We start from the raw sequence: 16,169 nt of genomic DNA on the forward strand, positions 1-16,169 counted from the left end.
GTAGAGTATACGGAGGCGTCGTTTCGCTCTGCGTTGCTTCGACTAATCGGATGCAAACAAGAATATTTTTGTCAATCATCAATTTGATGTTTGATATCAAGATATATAAAAAACTAACAGGAAAATTAATAATGAAACGTGAAATGTGAACGCGATGGAATGTCTGATGAATTATGTGTCCATTTCTTCTTTGTCCTGAAAGTGGTATAAATTTTTGCAAACAAAAAAAAAACAAAAAAGAGAAACTTAAAAATTGTTAAACTAAGATATGAATGAAATGAAAATGAAATTTTTTCTACTTCCACCACTTTTTCCATGATTTTGAGACACAAAAAGTGGCAATTTAATCACAAATGGTCAAAGTCGTGACTAAAGTACTTTAATCACGGGCTGGAGCTTGCGCCTGCGCATTAGCCTACGTTAGATTTCAAAGTTTTAAAAGAAGAAGTTAAAATACAAAAACTAAACGTGGAAATAAAGTGGAAGTAGAAAAAATACCACTAAACGTTATTAAAATGACATTTAGCGCACTTGATACTTAATATACTATTAATAACATGTGATTCGCTTACCTCTCGTTCCTTCATCCACTTTTTGATCACATTGTTTGGAATATCACCTAGAGTTAAATTTAAATACATTTCTGTAGGATAGATGTCTCTTGCCAGCTGTAAAACACACAAAAACACAATTAACCTTAAAATTTGCAAACATTTCGTTGATTTTACCCGAAAAACTCCTTTGATGAAACTTTTATCATCGCTGTCACTGAACAGAGCTGAATACGACGTTGGCAAGCACCCGCCGAGCAGTTCCGGCGCCGGATTGCTGGGCAATGGCGACAGGCGGCCATTTTCCTCCGGTTGTTCTTTAGTTGGCGAAGAATCCAACGGCGTCACGCCTTCCAACTCTTCCAAGCCGTCAATTTGATTCTGCATTGATTGTATAGCATCGCTTGCGTCTTCCGGAGGAGATTCCGCATCCTCCACAGTAGGTTCCGGTTCTTGTGTGAGCAAACGCGCAACAACTCGCTTTTTCTTGCGCAGAGCAATGGGTTTTTCAGTTTCTTCGATCACCTTGAAGTAGACTTTTTCACAGGTTGTTGGTGGATCGGGAAAGTTTACACGCTTCCTCTGTAAGAATAAAAAATATATATAAAAATAAGTTTTTGTATGTTTGTGACTCGATAACATAAAAACCAGTGAATGAAGTTTGATGAACTTTTGTAATATTATAGGTTATGAATTGGAAAAGTCCATAGACTATTTTTTACCCCCAAATTACATTAGAATTGAGGTTAAATCGACAAAAACTCCACAAACCTTTGGTAAAGGTGATAAACTTTCATCCGGATTATCAGGCAGCTTCCTTTTAAGAATACTCATCTTCGGCAGTGCTAGAGGACTCGGCACAGCGCGTTCAAACTCCAACACATCTCCAAGCTGCACCGTTTGCAACTCCTGCTCCTCCACAGTTTTAGAATCTGCGCATGACAGCATCATCTTGCGGACGCGATCAGTACTAGGCGATGAACAAGCTGCCGTTTTCATATTATTTTCCAGCACTGTCCGTTTCGCATTCGCAGTCATCTTCGCCGAATGCCCAATCAAAGTCAACAACTTCGCTGATCTAGAACTGGGTTGTTTCAGCTTAGCCGTAGTCTCCTCCGTTTTAAAATCATTACTCTCCACATCACAAACGCCATTTGTCAGTGTGGTAGGCAACCCAACCTCCTGACTCGCTTGAGACCCGAACAAATCCGGAGACAACCGAGCAACATCCTGCGTTGTTTGCGTTGTTTTAATCGGAGAAATATCCAGCGTATTATCAAGCAACTCTTTTGTCCTTGAAGGAGTATCTTTAGTGATAGGACTCGCCTCCAGACTGGAAATAGATGATGCATGAGCTTTGCCTGGAGTTACAACTTCAGATTCATCATTTTCAGTCACCAAATGCATTGATCTATCATTACTAATAAAAGATTCAGTTTCCATGTCGGAGATTGCATCTTGCGGCACCTGTGGCGCCACCTCCAACGTCAAAGTCTCATCATTCTTTTGCCTATCTTCGTTGTTATCCAAAACAGAGAAATCAATTTTCGATACAATCGACGAGTTGAAATTCAGCACGACTTTTTTGTTGAGCATCTTTGCATCCTCCAACTCTTTTTCGTTGGCGAATAATGCGGCAGGCGATAGAGATTCACCGTAACACTTTCACAATCTTTACCCAAAGCCTGTGTAACCGTAGCCATAACCTGACTTTCCGGCGTTGCATCCATCTTTGGCGTTGATTCATCTTGATTCACTTCAGTATCATCTTGTTTTTCAGTCTCTGGTATTACATTATCAATCGTAGGTGTTTCTGGGATGTTATTATCTTTATTAGGTGTTGTCTCCATTTTGTTTTCATGAGTATTTACCTCAGGAGACGCGTCTGTTTTGATTAAATTTAAATTCTCCGGTGATTTCTGGTTCATTTCAATCTTACTCCTGCGACGGCGTTTTTTCAACACTGGAAAGTCTTGATAAGTCACAGTGCCGAGATCAAAACAGCGTGATTTGCGCGTGCGTGACTTTGGCAGATTGAAGAACTCCTCACTGCCGACAATATTCATCTTCAGAGACTTTTCGATTTTCTGTCTTGCTATGTCATCGCTGTTATTTTCACTTGGAACCAAATCATTCATTTCATTTTTGACTTCAGGGGTGGGGAGTGGTCCATCATGAGCGTATTCCTCTATAGGGACAAAAGTTGATGGTCTTGCTTTTGCAGGACTAGCGGATTTTGTCCTTTTGGGTTTTCTACCACGTTTCGCACCAGGTTTCGATGGAATAACAACTTTTGTTACACCATTTTCTTCAGTTACTTCTTGAAGACCATTTAAATTCAACCCGGTATCACTTGAACGTGTAACACGCATTTCAACTAGATCATTATTCACTGGTGTAGAATTAGATTGAGATTGTGATTGTGAGAGATCCTGATACAAAGCAGGAATATCATCTCTTCTTTTCGTAGTCTTTTCCCGTTGTTGTTCAGTCATTTTTTCTTTATCAAACACTACTTCTTTATCAACCGGTACAAATGCATTTGAACTTATATCTTCAATCGCGCGCACGTTTGCATTTGACTTCGTCGAAGTGGGACTACTATCCAACGCTAAAGATAAATTCCTTGCCTCCGCCACCATGTTTTTCGTGCGTTGTAGAATACTACCTCTACAGCGCTTCGGTGACGGTGAATCAAAGTACTTTCCAAACAAACGCACAGAATTCGCATTATTCGACATAGCAGGAAGAATAGTTTGCGGTAGAACCACCACCTTTGGACTTACAATCCCATTAGTATTATCACTCTTCATGACTGGTGAAGTTTTGCCTTTCAACGGGCTAACAAACTTCACCCCAGACGCGCAAATCTCTTCGAAAACACTAACAGCCTTTTGCGAGACATCCGTATCCTGTGCATCTGTCATATTCAGGAAAATATTGTACAAATCACGCGGTAGTCTCTGCTTGTCAATGTAACGCAAGAGATCCGGAAGGAATTCCATCACGTGATACATTTTCAGCTTCAATAGATGCGTGCAAATCCCAATGAGTTGCATACTATCAATTTTCAACTTGTTGTGATGCTCTCGTGCGGATATAATTTGTTGTAGAGCTGTAATGAAAACATTTGTGCATTCAATCAAATGTGTAGTATGATCAGTTGGGTCCTCCGCAATCATCGAAAGTGAATTTGTGATCACATTCAATAGAAACACGTAGAAAACATGATCTGAAATATTCTTCAGTGTGACAATGTTGCTCAACATGGCCGCGCTGGTTTTCAGCAACCCAAAACACATGGCGCTGTCTTTCATCAACTGTGTTAATACTTTCATCAACACAATTGATTTACTTTCCAATAATTGACTATCCTCCTTGAAATCAGTCGCTAATATTTTCTGTAAAAACATAACCTCATTTGTTATTTTTAATCCTGGATATTTATGATTTAAAAAAAATTACCTCGTTGCAATTGATAGACACCACACGTGTGAATAAATTCGTCAGCGTCTCGTCCTGATATTTATTCGGGGACTTATCCATGATTTTTGTGTATTCATGCAGTGCGAAAGCATAAGCATTGCCAGCAAGTTGACATTGCAGCAAAGGATAATTCAAGGACGAAATGATGGTGTCCAAAAACTGCGGATCCTGTTTGCAATACATAAAAATATCCTTCACGCAGTCGTCATAAATAGTCGCGGGTAATTTATCGTTGAATTTGGTTTGATACGTCATCAACTCCTTGATGGTAGGCAACACAAGTTCCTTGTAAATATCAGCATCGAATGCTTCATCTGCCAGAAAATCTACGAGACATGTCAAAATGTGTTTGAAGAATATGTTGTAATAGGTTATGTTCATCATCGAGGAATTCAACACTTTTGTTATCGCCGACTGGATTAATTTCATAACTTGTACGCGGTTATCATTAAATTTCTCATGCCGGAAATATTTAAACATTGAAGACCACAAACATTTAGTAATCTAAAATATTATATAAAATAAAACACTTTAAAATAAAAAAAGACGCCATTTTAAAACTAACCTGTTCAATGATATCACTCCGTGCTTTTGCAAGACTCACATAATTCAATTGTGAGCACATGCGCACGGAATGCACCAACAGCTCCCATTTTGCAACCTCAGTTTTGATCTGCCCGCAAGAATCCGCAATCGGCAGCGTTTTATTCGCGCATCCACACGTTTCCTTCTCATGCCGCAATACTTTGAGTAAAATCTCCGTACTCCTCGGATATGAAACAGTCAAATCCCGCACGCAGTGTATAACATCACCGCGTGGCACCTCCGGCAGCTCTTCATCAATCGGCCCGAATGCTTCCAACAAAAAATTCGCAAGTAAATCCTTTTCAAACCCAATCGTCATCAGCAAATGCACATGCGTATCAAATTTCTTCGCGGCCACAATACGATTGCTTGAGATTCTCGCAAGCAGCGGTTTTAAAAGCAGCGCTGTCTGTTTCGGATGCATGATATATTTGCGCTCCAATGAGTAGTTATCGATAAGCGCGCGCCAGCAATCGAACGCCGCGCATCGATTCTCAACCGATGCGTTTTTGAACGCGTCCTCGCACACTTTCAAGATGGAGTTTTGTAGAAGTGTGTCGCTATGCAGCATTTTGCCGGAGTAATGTATGAGCGTCTGGCACATTAGCATCCAATCTCGCCGGAAGGTGGCGTTTGCACGCTCGTAGATAAAAGGTATATACCTGCAAACAATAGAGTGGTAAAATGTTTGTTTATCTTTACGATTAGCTATCAAAAAGAGGTCGTTGACTTAAATATGTTGGTTATATAGTTAAAACAGCGGTTATTAAGTGAATTTGATCTTTTGTTGCATAGATACGCCCCCTGGTGACATAAATAGTTACTAATAACCTCAAAATGTTTGTTTGTTTATTTATTTTGCTTTTACGTGATAAACTACTGAACCAATATTGATAAATTTTGGTACAGAGATAGTTTTAACCAAGAAAAATAAAATGTGATACTTTTGTCGCAAAAATATTACTAAAAGTGTGTAAAATAAGCAAAATAAGTTAATTTGAAATCCAATAAGTTTTAGTTACATATTTCGACTCCAGAGGGCGCAAAACACCAATATTACCAGTCATATAAAGGTTATTGACTTAAATTCCTAAATTTTAACTTAAAAATGACTTACTTTTGAATCACTTCCTGTTTGTACTTGTGTTGTGTATCCTTATGCATAAATTGCACCGCGAATCCCATCGGCAGTGCCACAGCAAGCGAACACAACTCCTGGCGTTCCTCATCTGTGGTAACCGGCGAGAAAATGGCGGGTATCACACGCACGTGCATATATTTGTAAGTCACCTTCGACGGGACATTCTGGCAGTTTTCCTTTAAAGCTCTTATCAACTATAACAACAAAAAAATCAATAATTAACAATAAACACTAAAATTTTCTAAGAAAAAAACCGAAAACCATTTTCCCGCGCGTTTTAAGCCGACGCATATACGATAATTACATCGACAAATATTTGTAATCACGATATGAGTGTTTACCTCAACATCCACGCGTAGAAACTTCATGTTGCGCGGTTGGAGCGCGACTGAGCGCGGCGCGCAGGCATGGCTAAACTTTTACTCTGCCATTGTGTGCGCAGGTCACGCTAATTAAGCGAACTGCAGTGATAAGCAAACGCACCGGTAGTACCTTTACACAATGAAAGCGCTGGCGAGCTTACAACGTGAAATGTAATAAGCATAAATAACATAAACATAAATTTCGGTTGGTTTCAGTCAGTGAACAAATATTTCTTCCTAACTTGGTAGAGAATCAGGAATCAAAGTACATATTGAATCATAAAATGTATAATATGGCAAGATACTAATGAGTATTGAGTATTTGACTAATATTACTACCTGAGTAGCTAATGTTGTTGCTAAAAGTATCATTTACAAGTGATTTGTGTGTATTTTGATGCTGACGTTGCGTAAATTTCAATCATACGATTATATTTTGTTTGTTTGCACACAGTAGCAAAATATTTATTGGTTATTCGATAAAAAGTTGTAAAAAATGTAAAGAGATGAGAATAAAGTGTTTTCTAAGTAATGTTTGGTTAATTGACATAATTTTGACATCATTTTGACAGATGATGCAAAATGTAGTTCAACAATTTCTCGCTAGGTTAAAAATATGAGGAAAAATGTGGTTTTATTTAAATATTCAGCAAAAATTCATTGTGTCATCTGTCAAAATTATGTCAGAAGACATAACCATACTTAAAAAATGCTTTTTTTCCTATGTTTTTACATATTTTAAAACTTTTTGAGCGAATAACCTCGAAAAAACCTCTAAATATTTTGCTGTTGTATGCAAACAAACAAAATATAATCGAATTATTAAATTTACGCAATATTAGGCCTAAATAACATTCAAAATAAAAGTTATTATATAAATATTCATGTTTTGCTTTATTTAAATTAATATAAAGCAAAAATTCTTTGAAAAAAACTCATATTTATTACCTGCTGCACTAATTTCTGTCAAAAATCTGTCAAATTTCTGTCATTTGACATAACTTTACTTTAAAAATGTTTTTCTTACATTTTAGGTTATAAACAGCGTAACAAAATTTTTACTATTAAAAAATCGTAATCAAGGTCAAATTAAACATAATCAAACTCAAAACTCGAACGTGAGCGGAAATAGCTCCCAATTTAAAATGCGCATTATTAATTTATTCGTCCACTGCCGAAAACCGTCCGAGCCGTCCGTCTCCTCATAAGGGGTGATTTCAATTTGTGTTTCCGTCTACCTGCCGCCTTAAATTTTCAACTACCATGCCCATCATACATTATCTCACCGGAATATTCATTACACGCATTAATTTACGTTTAAATTTCAAATGTCTACAACCTGTTTATATTTATATACTAGAAATGCGTAGAATAACGTTTATTTTCGAGATTTTCGTGTTTCTTGCACTTTAAATGTTCGAATTCTTGCATAATGAAATATAACCCTCATGCAATGCCCATGATAAGCATGTGTCATCAGTGGTATCAGTGGATTGTAAACACACACAATGTAAATTTTCACTTTTTTGTCGTCATTTCGTCATTTTCTCATCGCGATTAGCGTGTTTGTTTGTTTTCGTAATTTAAATATTTGAATAATACAATATCGAAACGAATATAAGTAGAAAACCTTTTAAAATAACCGTTTTTTGGTTTTTAGGTTAAAAATTAGTAAAATGCATAAGTTTAAAGCTCAAAATTTTATGTTTAGACAATAAAATCACAGAAAAATGCATTTTACTGACACTAGCAGTTTGTTTTGCAGGAATTTAAATCTGATTGTCATCATGTAAGATGTATCATACAGATTGGTATCATATTACAACGAATTGCATTTTTTATTAAGCAAAACACTAAAAATAATGGAGATAAGATGAATAAAAATGCAACCGTTGCGCAAGTTTACCCCTGGTGGCAGAAAAACAAACTAATAACCTCAAAATGTTGGTTTGTTTATTTGTTTTGCTTTTACGAGTAAACTACTCATCCAATTTAGATAAATTTTAGTATAGAGATAGTTTTAATCAAAGAAAATCAAATATGATACTTTTTACAGCAAAAATATTGCTCGGAAGGTGTTAAATAAGCGATAACTAATTACATAAAAATTCAGTTACATAATCTGACTCCAGATGGCGTTAAACAGCAATATTAGCATAAATATACCAATATCTTTAAATAAACGCAAAAACCTTTAATACAAATTTAGAACTTACCTCAGTCTGTGCAATTTCACTCTCCAAAGCAACAAATACATCATTCCCCGACGAATTTTGCTCCATGATAGTCTTGTACACACACAAATTGTATCTCGAGAAAGCCTCATTACATTTCAGCACAGAATCCATAAAACAGAATAGATACTCTCCCCAGGGCTCATGCTCACACAACCTCATATGAAAATCCGCCCAAACATCCTTGATTTTCTGATAGGATTCACGATTCTCATCAACTTTGAAACTCTGCAGTGTTTTCAAGAACTCTGTCAATCGTTTATGCCTCTCTGGAGGTGTCACTGAGAAGAAATCGCTTGTTGTTGACAGTGTTAGACGTGTATCTGCTTCCACTTTCGCTTTTCTACCCATCTGCAAACAAAACCATTATATTAACATAATAAATATTAAAATATTCATTGATTGCTAACAATTGTCATAGCAGGTTAGGTTAGAAAGGTATTCAATTGGGTAATGTTGGTATGCGTGAAAATAAAACCATAACTTACGATGGAATCGATTCCGGGTTTCCACAGGGATAAACTATTTGATAAATGTTGACAATGTTACAAGATTGATTCACTTTGTCGCGTCCTAGGATTGTTGTTGCATGATTGCCTGAAGTAAGCGTTGGTTTGTTTGTGTGTGTGGCGTCAGTGTGCCAAACAAAACACGTTAGGTGCAAACGCTGAGATTAAGTCTTTTTAACACTCTTCTGATTGATTTTTTAAAGGTTTTTAGTGATGTGAGTGCAATTAACGCGATTTGCTGCGGAAAGCACTTCTTAAAACAGTGTAACTTTGTTGCATTCGTTACACTTTCGTCGAGTGCAGATGGTTTCGCTTTGACAGCGAAAAAGGCGCGCAACTGTACTCGGCGCGACAACAACGCTAGAAAACTCTTTTTTGACGGATACGAAACGAAACATTCGTTGCAAATTTAATTTAAAACTTATTACAGCTGTATGCGTGTTGTAGTGTTGCTTTTTAGTTGTTTTTGTAATAAATAACAATACAAAGCATTTGTGATCAGTTAAAACGCTTAAATTAACGTATTTTGATATATTTCGCTACGGTTGGTATCACTGTATGTCATAATTAATTTTTTTTATTTATTTTTGCCTTTTTATAGAAATACTAGCTTTAACCGGGGCTTCGCTCGCGAATATCTAAAATAATGAAGTTGCTTCCGTACGCGTCTGTAGTCACAGAAGAAGTAATAATGAAGTAGAATGGCGGGAAGTTTAAAATGGCTGAAAGTATAGTCTATGGAAGTATAGTGTACAGTCTCCATAGTGTAGTCAATTGGATTTGATGTTGACGTAGCTGTCGGTAATACAGTGTGATAATACAGTGTGATGGTACTATAGTACTTTGGTTTGAGCTTCATTGCTGGAATGCTAGATGGCGTTAAAGTAGTCAAATAGCCCGATGCAGGGGTATTATTGGCTAAACAATATCTTTATTTTATTTCAAAAGTAATTGTTTTTATTAAATAAAAAGTAGCCTATAACCATTCGGGGACCACTATGAATATGTGTACAAATTTTCATGATGATCGGTTAAGTAGTTTTTGCGTGAAAGTGTAACAAACATCAGGACTTTCGCATTTATAATATTAGTAGGGGTTTATGTACAAAACGTGTAAAACTCAACAAAATTTAAATACCCAACTTATTTACAAAACTTTTATAAGTTTTAAACCAATCCGCTGTCGGTTTTTGTTCAAATTGCAAACCATAACCTTAACACGATTACCAATCTGCAAATTTACACCCTTTGCGTTGTTTACATGCACTAATCCTTTAATCCCAACTCCTACATCGATAAAACTACCAAATGTTGTCACATTAGTCACTGCGCCAGTAAGCTCAATACCTACATAGAGTTGATGCACGTTCCTAACATCACTCCGGAACATCCGCTCACAAAATGGCGTCTCGCGCACTTCCTCCTTCTCAGTTAACCCGTCCAAAATACATTCCAAACGCTCTCTACTCGTGCCCAACTTCTTATACCCAATCATAAACACACCACGATGTTCAATCACCTTCACACGGAATGTACCAGTCCCCACTTGATCCTGACGCATTTTTAACGTCTTCATAATACGTCTCACCACTTCATAAGACTCTGGATGAACAGAAGTCTCATCCAGTTTATTAGCACCGTTTAAAACCTTCAAGAAACCAACGCATTGTTTGTATGTGAGCGTGTTAATACCACGCACTTTGTAGATATCTTTACGTTGGGTAAAGTCGCCATGACGGTTGCGATGCAAAATGATTTCATCAGCTAAGGAATCAGATAAACCCGCTACGTGGCGCAATAAACACTGTGAGGCGGTGTTTACATCAACACCAACAAAACTGACACATTCAGAGATGACTTCGTCCAAAGCGTGTTTGAGACGATCAGGGTCCAGATCATGTTGGTACATACCGACACCCATGTGCCGGGGTTCAACTTTTACCAATTCCGAGAGAGGGTTTTGTACTCTACGCGCCAGGGAGACTAGAAAACGTTTTAAAAGTCATAGAATAAGGTTATGTTTGTGTTTGGGGTATAATAGGTTATGTGAGGTTATGTTAGGTTATGTTATGTGACTTACTAGCACCAATAAGAATGGGATCCATGTTTTTGAACTCTCTAATGGCTTCAGGACTGCAAGAATAAATCGATGCGCCGTTTTCATTGACAATTGTATAGGAAACTTGCAGGGGAGCAAAATAATTACAGGAAATCATGGCGGAGATCCATGCTTCCGCTTCGCGACATCCAGTGCCATTACCAATCGCTATTAAGGAACAACTGAAAACAAAAAATATGTTTTCCACATCAAAAAATTAATATTTTAACAAAAAAAAACGTACTGATGTTGTTTTAGCATATTCCTAAACTTTTGTTTCTGTTGTTCACGATTATGTGCATTCGGGAAGACTACACCAGTCGCTAAAACTTCCCCAGTCTCCGAAATCAATCCCAGTTTACATCCAAGACTTGTCCCTGGATCAACACCCAAAATTCGCTTGTTTTTCACCGGAGTTGTCAATAATAATTGCTTTACATTACTTGTATACACATCCAGAGCTGATTTTTGCGCAAAATCAGTCAAAGCTGCGCGTTTCATACGTTTTAACAACGGCACAGCTGAAATATCATCAAATTAATACTTTAAATAAAATTAATTGCTTATTACCTTTATTTTTGTAACAAAACTTCATCGATTCAACAAAAACATTCGCTGATAATGCTTTCGGGAAATGTTTTCGAATGTGATTGTAATACGCAAAGGAAAAATCAGCGAAACCAAGCGTGACGTTGATTAATTTCAAGTTTTCAGCGCGATTTATAGCTAAAATCTACAAAAAATGTTTTTAGGTTAAATCATCAAAATGGTGATTATAACAGAACATAACCTAAAACCCACCTGATGTGCTTTCAAATCTTTGGTTATAAATGTCCGATTGTAGTAACCATGATATTTATGATTAAATTTTTGATAGTTTAATCGATTACAACTTAAAGAACAATGTGCTTGTTTGCACAACGATTGTAAATACTCCAAAGATGGTTGGGAACTACAAATTTTCGCTGCGACAAGTTGTATAATTGTTGTTTTATCCACCGAATTGATTATTGGTGACGCACCTTGAAGAATCATGTTTGCGTATTCTTCGCAAACCGCTAGTTTTTGCCTTTCTGCTGACGCTTTCTTCTCTGCAACGGTTTCATATGGCGCATACTAAAATTAAGTAAAAATTAATTAAATATTCATGTGTGTAATTTAATTTTTACCATTTCGTCAAGAGCTTCACGACTTTTGACATTCATCAACGTGGTATGCAACTCTTTACTCATCATTTCCATTGACACAATCACGGAATGAATTCGTACGAGATCACGTCTCAATTGTAGAAGTTTATCATAGGTTGCTTTTATGTTGCGTAGCTCTTCAGTTGTCATTGCACCAATGATGTCTTTGCGATGTCGTGCGATAAATGGTAAAGTGTTACCTTCAGCGAAAAGTTGCACAAGTTGCTGTGCTGTATTTACACTTAAATTGTGTTCTTTTGTAGAAGTTGATATGTTTGCCAAGATGGCTCTGCTTTGAGGTTAGATATCACTGGTGGACTTTGGGAATACGTTGAATTGGGTTAGGTTTCACTGTGGTTTTATTATTCAGTTGTGGGGGTTCAGAGTTTTGTTTTGTTGGTGGTTCTAAAACAGGACTAGATGGCTCTGAGTTGAGGTTAGATATCACTCGTGTGACTTTGGGAATACGTTGAATTGGGTTAGGTTTCACTGTGTTTTGATTATTCAGTTGTGGGGGTTCTGATTTTTGTTTTGTTGGTGGTTCTAAAACAGGACTAGATGGCTCTGAGTTGAGGTTAGGTTGTAAGTTTGAAATGGGTTCCGATAGATGGGGCTGTTCTGTTACCACTGTTGAAGTGTCACTTTCTTCTACGAGTTTTTCTACTCCGTTGCTACAACAGCAGCAACAGAATATATATTTACACATTTTTAACAACAATTTCGCAAATGATTTGAACTAGAGATGAGACTGTACTGATAAAGTAACGCTCTCGAACTTGGTGATTTGTGCATTGTGTAAGCGATAACAATTTATCACGGAATATCGATTGTATATAAAATTATTGCATAATATAATAACTACAGGTTTAGAACACAGTATTTCCCGTTTTATAAAAAAAAACTATTTTATATCATTTTAAAAACATGTTTAATTATAAGCCGTCTGCGGTTGTACTTTCTCAAAACTAAACTAGATGGCGCTCGGAAGAAATGTCTAACTAAAAATAATGTTTTTGCACAATTTTGCACAACTTTCAAAGGCAACTTTAATAAAATTTACACACGATATAACGTATTGAACAACACACAATTTAGAAATCGTGTTATAAAAGTTGCACAAACGTGAATCAACTTCTATTCTGGCAGCCATTTTGTAAATATTCAAAATACACAAAATCTGAATGAAATTCATTGCACTGCAATCAATTTCAGACCAATACGCCCCCTCTCAACGTTCAAATCGCAGACTGAAACCTTAACTCGATTACCAATTCGCAATGTCCTGCCCCTCGCATTGTCAACATGCAATAATCCATCAGTCCCAACACCTACATCAATAAAACTCCCAAACGTGGTAACATTGACCACATCACCAGTGAGTTCAATACCCACGCTCAAATCATTCATGCTTTTCACATCGGTGCGAAACCATCGTTCACAATTCGCTATCTCACGCACATCTTCCTCCTTACTCAACTGATCCAATATACACAACAGTTTATCCTTGCTGGTGTGTAACGCGTTGTGCCTAATCAACGCGTCGCGCTGTTCAAGCAGCATCGCGCGGAACTCATCGGTACCCACTTGCGCTGGTTGCATACTCATATACTGCAGAATACGTCCCACCACTTCATAAGACTCTGGATGAACGCACGTTTCATCCAGTTTATTCACACCGTTTCGAATCTTCAAAAACCCGGCGCATTGTTTATATGTAAGCGTATTGACGCCGCGTACATCATAGATATCTTTACGTTGTGCAAAGTCGCCATGACGGTTGCGATGCAAAATGATTTCATCGGCGAGAGAATCAGATAAACCCGCAACGTATCGCAATAGACACTGCGAGGCGGTATTCACGTCCACGCCGACGAAACTGACACATTCAGTGACGACTTCGGCAAGCGCACGATTAAGATCCTCGGGATTCACATCGTGTTGGTACATGCCGATGCCCAGGTGCTGGGGTTCAACTTTTACCAACTCCGAAAGCGGGTCCTGAACTCGACGCGCCAGCGAGACTAAAAAAGTCATAGAATAAGGTTATGTTGCGTATATGAACCAAATGGAGACTTACTGGCACTAATTCGAGTGGGATGCATTTGCGTAAACTCACGAATTGCTTCTTCGCTGCAGGAATAAATAGACACACCACTTTCGTTGACGATGGTATATGCAACCCGCAATGGAGCAAAATAATCTTTGGAAATCATATCGGCAATCCACTCCTCCGCATCTCGACATCCTTTACCATTACCAATCGCAATCAACGAACAACTGAATTTGATTAGTAGTCTTTTAAACTTTCGTTTTTCTAATTCTTGATTCTTTGACTTGGGGAAAACTACGCCTGTTGCTAAATCTTCCCCAGTTTCCGAAATCAATCCCAGTTTACATCCAAGACTCGTCCCTGGGTCAACGCCCAAAATGCGTTTGTTTCGCACTGGAGTTGTCAGTAATAATTGCTTCACATTACTGGTGAACACATCCAGAGCTGCCTGATGAGCGACGTCGGTGAGTGCCGCACGTTTCATGCGTTTCAATCGAGGCACCGCTAAAATGTAGGCAACCAATATTACATTAAAAGTTATAACGTATTATTGGTTGCCTATGTGTGATTACCTATATTTTCATAACAAAACCCAATTGCCTGTCCGAAAATATTCCTAAACGGTCCTTCTGAAGCCAGTGGGAAATAATTACGTATACGATTACGGTATAAATGCGAAAAGTCGTCGAATTCCAGCGTAACGTTGATGTATTTCAACTTTTCACCTCGATTAATCGCCAGAATCTTTAAACAATTAATCTTTATGTTGATATTATGTTTATAAAGATTGCAAACACTTACCTGATGTTCTCTCAAGTCTCTGGTATTAAAACTGCGATCGTAGTACAAGTCAAATGTATGTCCTTCTCTGTCAGGACTTTCATCATCGTCACCAATTCGATCACAGCGTAAAGTACAGTTAGCCTCCATGCATAAACTCTCTAAATACTCTCCAGACGCAGGACAACTGCCGATTTTCGCCGCAAGATGTCGCATTACTTGAACAGTATCAGTAGGTTCGATAAATGGGGACTGTCCTTGCAGAACCAGGTTTGCACTCTGTTCATATATGGCGAGTTCTTCGCGCTCCATTGAAGCCAGCTGATCAGCAACCGCCTTGTATGGCGCATGCTACAACACACATTATAAAGTAGAATTAATTTAGATGTTTTAGACATTTTACTTACAATTTCATCCAGTGTTACTTGACTTGTTGCATTCATTAATGTGCTATGCAACCCTTCATTCATTATTCCCATTGCGCTGATATCAGCACAAACCTTTGCAATATCTTGTCTTAATTGTAGTAGTTTATTGTAGGTACATTTAATATTACGTAATTTTTCTGTTGTCATTTGACCAATGATGTCTTTGCGATGTCTTGCAATAAAAGGTATTGTGTTGCCTTCATTGAAGAGTGTCTCCAACTGCTGTGCAGCATTTAAACCTATATTATGTTCCTTATGCAATAAAGTGCTTATTTTCCAAGTGGGTTCAGAATTGAGGTTAGAAACAATCAAATGGCGTTCTTCACTAGGACTTGATCCATTTGTATTTGAATTAGGGTTAGAAGCACTTGCAAATGAATTGTGATTAATCGATTGATGAATTGGCGCCAAATGCTGGGAAGTATGCCATGCAGTATCCCGTTGAGATGATCGCCTGCGATTGCGTCTAGCTGCCGGTGATCTCCGACGGTTTCTACCTCTTGTTGAATTCGTGCCATTTCTGTTATTATTGGCAGAACGAGTTGACCTTGGTTGTTGGATGACTGGTTCCCAATTGCGGTTAGGTTGCGAGCCTAAACCCAGCGACGATTTAGGACTGGAATAATCATCAAGTAGTTCATCACTACTATTATCCTCATCACAACACCAACAACCACCCATTTCTAATAACGTAATAAATCAGTTCACAGCAACGCACTCCAACTGCGAAAACGACAACAACTTATCACACAATGAAC

General features: G+C 37.7%; 3 protein-coding genes across 4 annotated transcripts; all 3 read right to left on the reverse strand.

The window, feature by feature from the left end:
* Window positions 1-1,977: 1,977 nt before the first annotated feature.
* Window positions 1,978-9,195, reverse strand: Rif1 (Rap1 interacting factor 1). 2 transcript variants are annotated; one of them, XM_065299778.1, is made up of 6 exons: window positions 8,848-9,195; window positions 8,342-8,710; window positions 5,740-5,957; window positions 4,603-5,284; window positions 4,017-4,541; window positions 1,978-3,952 (listed from the first exon to the last, which is right to left on the reverse strand). In XM_065299778.1, the coding sequence occupies exons 2-6, from the start codon at window positions 8,708-8,710 to the stop codon at window positions 2,123-2,125; spliced, it is 3,624 nt and encodes a 1,207-aa protein (XP_065155850.1). In that variant the 5' UTR covers window positions 8,848-9,195; the 3' UTR covers window positions 1,978-2,122. The 2 variants fall into 2 exon arrangements, with proteins under 2 accessions (XP_065155850.1, XP_065155851.1); XM_065299779.1 differs by lacking the exons at window positions 8,342-8,710; window positions 8,848-9,195 and adding an exon at window positions 6,105-6,178.
* A 603-nt stretch (window positions 9,196-9,798) lies between these two features.
* On the reverse strand, window positions 9,799-13,015 carry LOC135804056 (S1 RNA-binding domain-containing protein 1-like). Its single transcript, XM_065317818.1, has 6 exons — window positions 12,136-13,015; window positions 11,768-12,082; window positions 11,537-11,699; window positions 11,211-11,487; window positions 10,949-11,148; window positions 9,799-10,851 (listed from the first exon to the last, which is right to left on the reverse strand). The coding sequence occupies exons 1-6, from the start codon at window positions 12,301-12,303 to the stop codon at window positions 10,016-10,018; spliced, it is 1,959 nt and encodes a 652-aa protein (XP_065173890.1). The 5' UTR covers window positions 12,304-13,015; the 3' UTR covers window positions 9,799-10,015.
* A 37-nt stretch (window positions 13,016-13,052) lies between these two features.
* LOC135803560 (S1 RNA-binding domain-containing protein 1-like) lies at window positions 13,053-16,163 on the reverse strand. Its single transcript, XM_065317212.1, has 6 exons — window positions 16,026-16,163; window positions 15,391-15,995; window positions 15,005-15,334; window positions 14,776-14,947; window positions 14,231-14,707; window positions 13,053-14,174 (listed from the first exon to the last, which is right to left on the reverse strand). Exons 1-6 carry the CDS (start codon window positions 16,090-16,092, stop codon window positions 13,342-13,344), a joined length of 2,484 nt encoding a protein of 827 aa, XP_065173284.1. The 5' UTR covers window positions 16,093-16,163; the 3' UTR covers window positions 13,053-13,341.
* Between the last annotated feature and the right edge of the window lie 6 nt (window positions 16,164-16,169).

Source organism: Atheta coriaria, unplaced genomic scaffold (assembly GCF_025399875.1).
Source record: "Atheta coriaria isolate IRGN ID8LTWV9N9 unplaced genomic scaffold, Caltech_Dcor_3.1 hic_scaffold_3_pilon, whole genome shotgun sequence".
Taxonomy (NCBI): Eukaryota; Metazoa; Arthropoda; class Insecta; order Coleoptera; family Staphylinidae; genus Dalotia; species Dalotia coriaria.